At 39.1% G+C, this 11,460-nt stretch overlaps 1 protein-coding gene across 1 annotated transcript; it reads left to right on the top strand.

Annotated features, from left to right (window-relative positions):
* The first annotated feature begins 1,141 nt into the window (after window positions 1-1,141).
* On the top strand, window positions 1,142-4,391 carry LOC310724031 (zinc-binding protein A33-like). Its single transcript, XM_083537790.1, is given in 7 exon segments — window positions 1,142-1,815; window positions 1,958-2,053; window positions 2,131-2,292; window positions 2,296-2,361; window positions 2,490-2,512; window positions 2,599-2,717; window positions 3,362-4,391. Coding segments are annotated over 7 exon segments (1,407 nt in total). The 5' UTR covers window positions 1,142-1,416; the 3' UTR covers window positions 3,904-4,391.
* Window positions 4,392-11,460: the final 7,069 nt, after the last annotated feature.

Consider the following 11,460-nt stretch of genomic DNA (forward strand, 5'->3'; position numbering starts at 1 on the left):
CAAGAGTTATATTTATATTAAGTTTGTAATCTGGCATACCAGTGTAGATTTATTAATTGCAATAAAACTCAAAGCACTTTTGTACATTGCTCTGGATAAGGGCATCTGCTAAATGCCGCAAATGTAAATGTAAATGTAAATCTTTAACTGCGAACATCATGCTTATGTTTTGTTTTTTAACAGAAAGCCTGTTAGAAGACTGTTTCTGTGATGCAGCATGTCATTAAGAGGAATATTACCTACGCCAAGGGTAAAACCAAACCTTATAATGCCATAAGGCTGTGACTAAAAACGCAATCGGCTATTGATGGTGGATGTGACCGAAACAGAATATTATGTCTGCATATTTTTGCCAGTAAACACATAATGTTCACATCCAAGTTCTGCAGAGCTAGAGCTGAGAATGGTGCAGAGTAAAGCAGACATTGAGGATCCAGAAATAACAGTCAATGCTGTGGTCCTGTAGCAGTTTCACTTCCAATTTAATTTAGACTGCCTTATGCCCATACAGTGCCTTGCGAAAGTATTCGGCCCCTTGAACTTTGCGACCTTTTGCCACATTTCAGGCTTCAAACATAAAGATATAAAACTGTAATTTTCTGTGAAGAATCAACAACAAGTGGCACACAATCATGAAGTGGAACGAAATTTATTGGATATTTCAAACTTTTTTAACAAATAAAAAACTGAAAAATTGGAAGGAAGCTTTGGAAGGCAGACTTGGTTTTGGGTGTCTTCTGGGGACGTCCTCTGTATGTTAAATCTAAATAAATAAAAATTGCAATGCAGGTGCATAAAACATTTATTTTTCTATTACTCAAACATGAAACTGTAGCATTAATTGTGTTAACACTGCAGAATGTATTCTTTTGTCCATCACTGAAAACTACAACATGTCAGATCTCAATCAGCCACTGAAGTGTTTCCAGCATTATTTATCTAAACTGTGACAGTAATTAAAGATTTCTGTTATTAAATTTGATTTAATTGTTTTATTAATAAGTTTGTCTATTCCGAATAATTTTTCCCAAAATTATAGGTAATTAATCTGTAGTCAGAACATGAATATACTGTAAGTGTTATGTACTGTTTCTGAGGTAAATTATGACTGTAACAGGTCATAAAATGTCATTCTGTAACTCCGCCTATTAAGGAGGTGTCAAGTCTGAGACGACTGCAGTTCTTTATTTACAGCCTGCAGTGTTCTGCTCTGGTGGGTTTTACTTTATTCTCCATTTATGAAGGAATCTGAGTTTCTTTTTCAGCAGTGGTAAAGGAAGTGATTACACACTGGACCTACAAATTCATGTGATTAACCTGATAGAAAGCTGAAATCAGTGAGTGATTATTTCTTTAACAAAGTGAAAGTGAAACACTGAGCGTTCACACTGGAGAGAAGAACAACAGCAAAATAAAATGGCTTCAACGTTTTCAGAGGAGGATTTTTCCTGTCCTGTGTGCTGTGAAATCTTTAAAGACCCTGTCGTTCTGCACTGCAGTCACAGTGTGTGTAAAGTGTGTTTGCAGCAGTTTTGGGAGACCAAAGGATCCAGAGAATGTCCTGTTTGTAGGAGGAAGTCATCAATGGAGATTCCTCCTCTAAACCTGGTGTTGAAGAACCTGTGTGAGACTTTCTTACAGGACAGAAGTCAGAGATCTTCATCAGAATCTGAAACAGTCTGCAGTTTACACAGTGAGAAACTGAAACTCTTCTGTCTGGATGATCAGCAGCCGGTGTGTGTGGTGTGTCGAGATTCAAGAAAACACACCAACCACAAATTCTGCCCCATTGATGAGGCAGTAACAGACTGTAAGGTAAATATGATTTAGCTACGAGTTCATGTGTCACATGGGAACAAATGCTGTTGTTCAAAATGATCTTAATCAATGTTGTTAATTGGAGTTAAAATAAAATGTAAAACACAAAGTCTCCATGCAGTGTGTTGATTTGTTTCAGGAGAAACTCAAAACTGCACTGAAGCCCCTACAGGAGAAACTGAAGAATTTAGAAGACTGTAAACTGAACTGGAGTCAGACTGCAGAACATATAAAGGTTAGAATCAATAAAATGTGTTTAAGATTATAATTATTATAATTATTATATTTTATTTGATTTCCTCTTCACTGCAGATTCAAGCCAAACACACAGAACATCAGATTAAGAAAGAGTTTAAGAAGCTTCACCAGTTTCTACGAGATGAAGAGGCAGCAAGGATCAGAGCACTGAGAGAGGAAGAGGAGCAAAAGAGTCAGAGGATGAAGGAGAAGATTGAGAAGCTGAACAGAGACATATAATCTCTTTCAGACACAATCAGAGCCACAGAAGAGGAGATGAGAGCTGAAGACGTCTCGTTCTTACAAGTGAGAATCATTTATTCACTATTTATACTGTGAGAAAGTAAAACTTCTTTCCATCATCAGAAACATCACATTTCAGTGGTGTAAAAATGTAAATCACATCCACTTGTATTTGCTTTGTTGTGTTACAGAACTACAAGACAACAGTGGAAAGGTGAATAATGTGCTTCCTGTCTCTCTCATTCTTTGTGTTTCTGAATCCAAACCCACAGTAACACTGACTCCTGAATGTTTTTGCAGAACTCTGTGCACACTGCAGCATCCAGAGGAGCTTTCAGGAGCACTGATCCATGTGACTAAACATCTGGCCAACCTGAAGTTTAGAGTGTGGGAGAAGATGCAGGACACTGTCCAGTATAGTAAGACATTTCTCTGCCATTTTGTGTGTGTGTCTGTGTGTGTCTGTGTGTGTGTGTGTGTGTGTGTGTGTGTGTGTGTGTCTGTGTCTGTGTGTGTGTATCTTTGTAAAATTAACCTAATGTGATGTTCTTTTTCTAATATTTTATTTGTTTTTTTTATTATAATTCTTCTTTCATTATTATTATTATTATTATTATTATTATTATTATTATTATTATTACTACTACTACTACTACTACCACACACACACACACACACACACACACACACACACACACACACACACACACACACACACACACACACACAAACACCCTCTTTGAATTTAATGGTTTTATGTACCATAACATAATTAAAAATCATCTGGTGCTTTTCAGGTGTTAAAATTAGTATCAGACAAAACATGAAAACTTCTAGTAATTGCTGCTAAAGTTGGTTCTATAAGCTACTGAATTATGCAAATAATCAGTTAAAAATATAAAAGTCCTAATCAACTCATAAACAAGCAGCAAAGGACTTTTATTTTGAAAGATCAATTTCTCATCGCCCCGTCTACGAATATATCATTACAGCGATTTAAAGTGTGTGTGTGTGTGTGTGTGTGTGTGTGTGTGTGTGTGTGTGTGTGTGTGTGTGTTTCCAGCACCTGTAACTCTGGATCCCAACACTGTTCATCCTGAACTCAGTGTATCTGATGATCTGACCAGTGTGAGATTCAGTGATGAGGAACAGAATCTTCCTGATGTTCCAGAGAGATTTGATGAATTTTGCTGTATTCTGGGTTCTGAGGGCTTTAACTCAGGAACACACTGCTGGGATGTTGAAGTTGGAGACTGTAATAGATGGTTATTGGGTGTGATGACAGAATCTGCTGAGAGGAAGGGGAATGTGTTCTCCAGAAGTGGAATCTGGTGTGTGTGGTATTATGATGGTAAATATAAAGCAGGTTCTACACCACCGCCGTGGACTCTGCTCTCAGTAACACAGAAACTCCAGAGGATCAGAGTGAAGTTGGACTGGGAAAGAGGAAATCTGTCCTTCTCTGATCCTGTCAATAACACACACATACACACTTTCACACACACATTTACTGATAAATTACTGCCATTACTACATGTTTATGGTAAAGAACCTCTAAAGATCCTCCCAGTTCAGTTCTCTGTAAAAGTGAATCAGATCATTTAGAGTTTTATTTCAGATTATTAATGAAATATTGCAGATTTAAAGATTCATATTCTTTCTAAAAGTGTGTTTAATAAAGGAACTAAACAGTTCATTGTAAAAATAAAAATGTGATATGTATCAGGATTATGGACGTTTGACTGCGTTACCCAGCAGCCACTGCACTGCCATGTCTGGATCACATGTTACTAATCACTCACCCCTTTTCTCTTCACCTTTCATTTATTTTTATTTTATTTAATTGATGTACTTTAAATTATATTAAATAAAGTGTTATGCTGGTAAATCCTGGCTGAAATGTTTTGCTGGTTGTGGGTTTTATGTGTGAAACTGCAGTGTGGAGAATTAAATCTGTAATATTTCCCTCACCAGCAGTTTATGGATTTACAAAAATCAGATAGATTTGTTTTTAGTCCTGCATTAAATTATCATTTTTAATCTGAAATAAAATATAAACTGAAATGAAAAAAAAAAATTATTTGTTCACAAAATTGTTTCATTTGAATGATTGCAAAAAACTACAGACAAAAATATTCAGAGTAAATAAAGATTTATATTCTGGCTGTCATTTTAAAAACTGTTAATATAAAATAAATTTCTCCCTACAACAGTCTCTATAAAGGACCTCTGACCCATGTGTAGTATTATAAACTTAAACTTTTTAGGCACAGCGAGAAATATCGACACCGTGTGGAAATGTTTAGGATTACAGCGAAATATTGAAATCATATCAAATCACACAATTTGTATGAGCAAGTGCTCATACAAATTTTTCCATTATATTATTTTTTGTTTATTTATTTATTTGTTAAATGTAAATGATTATTCCTTATATTGTTATTTATTGCTTAAATAATTAAGTACACAGACCTTTGCAGACTATAAGTTGCTTAAGCTTCTACCAGAATGTACTAATTGGACATGTTTAAATGCATTTTATCGGACTCTCTCTGACTTTCGCTCAGTATTTACCTCACATAACATCTAAAATAGGACTTAAATATGCATTAATTATTTATTAAGTTGTATTTTATTAATGATATTATAGCTTATTATATTATCATAGCCAATTTAAGTAAAATAGTAAAATAAATAGTAAACAGTTAATTCTTTTACAGATGTGTTATTTTGTTTCACCTTAGATCAATTTATCTAAAACATGAATATATCTTGAAATTTTAATTGGATTAGATGAAATGAAATTGATTTTGAGATATAATTATCTACTTCAATGAAACCAAAAGTTATGAAATAAAAATAATAAGGTAAAAAATATAACTTTATTAAAAACTACAATTAAATTTCATGTTTAAGTTTATTTCTTTAGCGGTTTTCACAATGGACATTATCTTAAATCAGCTTTACAAAACATAAGAATGAAAGTGAATGATGTGTATTTATCCCTGATGAGAAGCCTGGGGAAACTGTGGTAAGGAAAAACTCCCTTAGATGAATGAGGAAGGAACCTAAACAAATAAACCACAGGATAAAATCATAAGTCATAAATGTTTGTTCAAATGTTCTATTTGTAATGTGAAATAAATGTATTCATTTTCATAAAATGTCCACTTTGCTGAATAATTTATCTCATCCACTAACTGTTATGCAGCGAATGAACGGAGGTGGAGTATATATGTTCGCTTTGATTTAATGAAGAGAGAGATATACATATACACACACGGCAGTCCTTGGAAACCCAGAGAGCAATATCCGTGGTACGCCCTGGAGGGACGAGGTCCACACAGTCCAGGAACAAATACACGCGGGAGAAAAGGAGTAATCCAGGGTGCGCTTTGGGAGAACAGCCGTAGAGAGAGTGTAGAGTTCAACGGGAAGAAACGCATACGTTTACACATGCATATACAAACAATAACGGACAGTGAGTGAGGGGCAGTGTTGTGCTAGTTACTAAGAAATAGTAACTAGATACAGTTACTCGTTACTTCATTCAAAAAGTAACTCAATCACTTTGTTGATAAAGTGATTATTTACACCAAAAAGTAATGCGTTACTGTTAAAAGTAACTTTTTAGTTACTTTTTTAAAGAACCTTCTTTAATGTTCCCATTAATGCCCTTTTATGCGTTATGGTCTATACAAAGATAAAACTGACTTAAACACAGAGTAATTTTTAAACACTATTTTATTTAAGTCAGACCAGCACAAACTGAATATATCACAAGGATTTCTGAAATAAATAACAAAACAAGCTGAATAATATATTCAGAATCAATAACTAAAGTGGCTTCTGCATCATAAAAGCTGTTGTGTTGAGATCTTACAAATGTTCCTTTTACAGATTAAGTATGAAAACTATCAACAATGTACAACAAAACACCGGGTTAGCTTCTAGCTACTAGCTTCGTCGAGGCGTGGAGTTTCTGGAGGTGCTGCTATCGCAGTAGATACGAGCTTCGAACCAGAAAGACACCGCTTACATTTGATACTAAAATGATAATAATAATGATAAAAAAAAAAAAATAAAATAAAATAAACAAATAAAATAAAATAAATTGAATAAAATAAAAAATTTTATAACAAAAGTAAAAATAAAATAAAATACATAAATAACGCAAAAAAATAAAAATAAAAATATGAAGTACAAAAGAATACATTTAAAAATTTTAATTACTAATAATGGTAATAAAACAAAATAGAACAAAACAAAATCAAACTTAAATTAATAATAATAATAAAAGTAATAATAATAAAACAAAACAACAATAAGAAAAAAATAAAAATAAGAAAAAGAGAAATAATATTGAATGAAAATAATAAAGGTAAAATAACAACAAAGGGTACAAACAAACAAAACCAGGAGGCAGAGAGAGAGAGAGAGAGAGAGAGAGAGAGAGAGAGAGAGAGAGAGAGAGAGAGAGAGAGAGAGAGAGAGAGAGAGAGAGAGAGAGAGAGAGAGAGACGACCTGGCTAAGGAGTTCACACACACTGAAGTTAGGGGTTAGAAGGAGGATGCTTGCAAAAGTGCTAATTACTTAAACAGACTGTCCCCTGGTGTTTATCTGAAAGTGTGGTGCCCTAAATGACTTTACTAGTGGGTGTGATTAATAACGTTTGGGGTAAGATTATTCTCGACCATACTGTTATGCCAGGAATGCGAGGAATGCAAGGAATGCGAGGCGGTAGTCTGAATGTATTTTCCAAGGGTGCGCTTTGGAAAAGCGAGGTGCCGGGCAGCAAACGGAAGAACGTAAATTGAGCAGCGTATGCACAGAAACCGTACCGGGAGGATTGGGGTAATCCGTGGTGCGCTTCGGAAGTTAAGCGCAGCCGTGGAGAGAGTGAGGAGTCCGAGACGAACGGCACGAAGCGGGACGCGCATACACGATGACACATTCCACCATGAACCTACAATCACGGACCTCGAGTGCGGGAGAATGTGGGGTTTATGAAGGGGCTGGTGATGAGCGGATGAATGAGCCTCAGGTGTTCCCAATGGAGCCGAGAGTTTAGGAGCACACGGAGGCAATGACAGCCACCGAAGGGGGGTGGATTCCTGACACCTACGTATCATGTGACCTTATTTCGACTGGTTTTAAATTAATGAGGCAGGGTTTATTCGCTACCTCTAAAAAATTGTAATACTGAGAAAAAAATTTATAAAGATAAAATAGAATAAGTATAGTCAACAGGGTTCCTTCACTGATGATACGCAAGACTAGGTCTTTAGATAGCTATAAGGGGTACACTGCTCAAATCAGAGTTTAACAAACTGAGGGAAGGTTTCTCCTTTCCAACAGATTTTACAGTTTGTGCAACTTAACCGCACAAAGTGGGTGGGTCAGGTTTGCTTCGCTGCCCCCCAAAATAAATAAATTAACAAAAGAACAGTTTTGCTTCGCTGTTCTTATTAATTACTTGATCAAGGTTTCCAACTCCTTTTACACATCAATCAACAACTGTACACAGTATTCAATGATTCGATTTGCATTAGGCACGCATCAGATAGCTACTCTAATGGTTAAACCTAAGGGAGTGCTATCGTCTAGTTGAACGAAATTGGAACACGCAATGACTTTAACTTAGCGATACAATTCAAAGGCCTTAAAAGATGATAAGAGAAACATCGCTCAAATCAATCTTTAATCGAACTATGGAGAGATTTCTTCGTCCCCATAGCTGATTTTGATAAAATTAAAATGTGCAGTAAAGAGATTTATTTGTCTTTACGAAGGATTTTAATATTATGACTGCAGTTAAGATTTTCTCTTTTCTTTTTTTTTTTATCTCACCCCAAGCGCACAATAAACGAACACAAGTAAATTTACGCTGAGTTAGCTCACAAAGCAAAGTTTGAACAACATGTCCGCATTCTCCACCATTATATGTAGTTAATTTAACTTGCAAAGAAAAGGAAATATTTATGAGTAATTATAACGGTGTTATAGTTACTCCTAAATATTTAAATTAAGTTGAATTGATGGCAATGGAATTAACGTTACACTTATTTGGTCCGTTCGTCCGCCGAACAGACTGTATAATCTTTTATTAATTCTATAAAAGAGGTATCTCCCCGGCCAAGAAAGATGCGACCCCCCCTTCACTGTATACCGTACAATTAATAGAGCATGTAGTTTAGATCGAATGTTGCAGGAACCTTAAAATGTGAGCGGCATTCAGAAACAATCACTTATGAAAAATACAGCGTTTAATGAATAAAACAAAACACAACATAGAACTAACTACACAAACATACAAAAAGAAATAAAGAAAATAAAAATAAAAATAAACAAAAAGTAAAAAAATAGGAAAAGGAGTAAGAGAAGGGAAAGAAAGGAAGAGGAAAAGACAGGGAAGGAATGGCAAGCTTAATCTTCAAAATTAAACACACCCTAACTAAGAACTCATCACAGAATTTAAATTCACCTTAAAATTAAAGGGCTCAACCTTAAACACGAATTTAAATTGGTTGGTAAAACGGTTACTTGCATTAGCTTGTTGCACAAGAGTCCGGATGCGGTAAACAAATAAATCTTTGAAGAGTCAGTTAGTCGGGGAATGAGTCGAAGATGGCGCCGGTGAGGTCAGCTGCCGTCACAACTGCTCCGGCTACGTTTTCTCTTTTTTTGTTTATTTTATACTTTTATTTAAGTAGTTACACTTCCATCTACACAAGATGGACATCATTAGATATGACAGAGACACTCTTATATCTATTGGTGTACAATGCACTCACCTTTCGCCGTTTTTAAACCCGGACCCATGCTGGCCGAGCGAGATCCTGAGGGAGAACAAAGGACGCGACCCGTACCGGCGTCCGCGAGGAAAACGAGCCGGCGTCAGGAACAGGCTGAGGGCATGCGCACACCGTGCTCCCTTACCTAGTATCCTGTTAGCCACCGTCCAGTCACTGGAGAACAAGCTTGACGACCTCAGGGCAAGGGCCAGAGAGACATTCGGGACTGCAACCTTCTCTGCTTCACCGAGACATGGCTGAACCCAGCGGTACCGGACCACGCCATCCAGCCGGCCGAGTCCTTCTCGGTTTACCGCATGGACAGAACACTGGAGTTGGGGAAGTCAAGAGGAGGTGGAGTGTGTCTGATGGTGAACAACCACTGGTGCGACAGCGCGAGCATCGTTCCTCTTTCACGCTCCTGCACACCAAATCTGGAACTACTGACCATCAAATGTCGGCCCTTCTATCTACCTCGGGAATTCAGTTCGGTCATTGTCAGTGCCATTTATATTCCACCTCAAGCGGACACATGCCGCCATCTTCCTCATGCCTGTTTACAAACAAAAGCTGAAGCTCCGGTTCAGAGGGAGGTCGCGCGCTGGACTGACCAATCGGTGGCCGCTCTGCAGGACGCTTTGGATGACGCAGACTGGGGCATGTTCCGGCGCAGCTCTGATGACGTCAACATGTTTACGGAAGCGGTTGTGGGATTCATCGGGAAACTAGCTGATGATACAGTGCAGAAAACCACTATCAGAACGTTTTCCCAACCAGAAGCCGTGGGTGGATAAAACCATCCGCGACGCTCTGAGATCCCGCTCCGCTGCCTACAACACGGGGCTCGCCACCGGGGACATGGACGAGTACAAGGCTGCGTCTTACAGTGTTCGCAGAGCGGTGAAGGAAGCAAATCGGCGCTACGGGAGGAAACTAGAGTCACAGTTTCAACATGGTGGCTCTAGGAACCTGTGGCAGGGACTAAGAACAATAACGGACTATAAAACACCATCTTCTAGAATGGTGAATGCGGACGCTTCTCTGGCAGACGAGCTAAACACCTTTTACGCTCGTTTCGAGGCTGCAGCTAACCACGCTGGCACAACCAGCGTGCACGCCGAGAGAGCCGGAGAGGTAAACACGTTCACCATCTCGGAGCCTGCGCTGACCAGCTAGCACCGGTGTTCACGGAGATATTCAACCTCTCACTGGAACAGTCTGTTGTCCCCTCATGTTTCAAACAGTCCACCATTGTTCCTGTCCCGAAGAAACCCCAGCCCGCCTGCCTTAACGACTACCACCCTGTAGCCTTGACCTCAGTAGTGATGAAGTGCTTCGAGAGACTGGTCAGAGACTTCATCACTGCATCACTACCAGACACACTGGACCCACTACAGTTTACGTACCGTCAGAACCGCTCTACTGAGGACGCCATTGCTCATCTTCTCCACACCACGATGAGCCACCTGGACCAAAGAAATGGGAATTATGCAAAGATGTTGTTCGTGGACTACAGTTCAGCGTTTAACACCATAATTCCCTCCACACTCACCTCTAAGTTGGAGGTCCTGGGACTCAGCCAGCCGCTGTGTCAATGGATCTCTAACTTCCTGACAGACAGACCAGAAGCCGTACGGGTGGGAAAACACACCTCATCCACCCTCACCCTCAGCACTGGCGCCCCCCAGGGTTGTGTTCTGAGCCCCCTGCTTTACTCAATGTACACACATGACTGTGTGGCTACATCCAACTCCACCACCATCATCAAGTTTGCTGACGACACTGTTGTGGTGGGTCTGATCTCCAACAACGACGAGACGGCCTACCTACAGGAGGTTAAAAACCTGGAGAGATGGTGCCAGGAGAACAACCTTCTCCTGAACGTCAGCAAGACTAAGGAGTTGATCGTGGACTTCAGCACAAAGCGGGAGCGGTCATACCAACCTATAAACATCAGCGGGACCCCAGTGGAGAGAGTGGACAGTTTCCGGTACCTTGGTGTTAACATCACAAGGATCTGTCTTGGTCCTGTCACACCAACACCCTGGTGAAGAAGGCCCGGCAGCGTCTGTACCATCTGAGATGCTTAAGGGACTTTAAACTACCCTCTCAGGTGCTTAAGACCTTCTACACTTGCACCATTGAGAGCGTTCTGACGGGTAGCATCACTTCCTGGTTCTGGAACAGCACCATGCAGGACAGACGAGCCCTCCAGAGGGTGGTGCGTTCAGCTGAACGTACCATCCACACTGAGCTCCCTAACCTGCAGGACATCTATAGCACGCGGTGCTGGACAAGTGCTAGGAAGATTATGAAGGACCTCAGCCATCCCAACAATGGACTCTTTTCTCTGTTGCGTTCAGGAAA

The sequence above is a fragment of the Silurus aristotelis genome (assembly GCF_946808225.1).
Source record: "Silurus aristotelis genome assembly, chromosome: 3".
In the NCBI taxonomy this organism is placed as follows: domain Eukaryota; kingdom Metazoa; phylum Chordata; class Actinopteri; order Siluriformes; family Siluridae; genus Silurus; species Silurus aristotelis.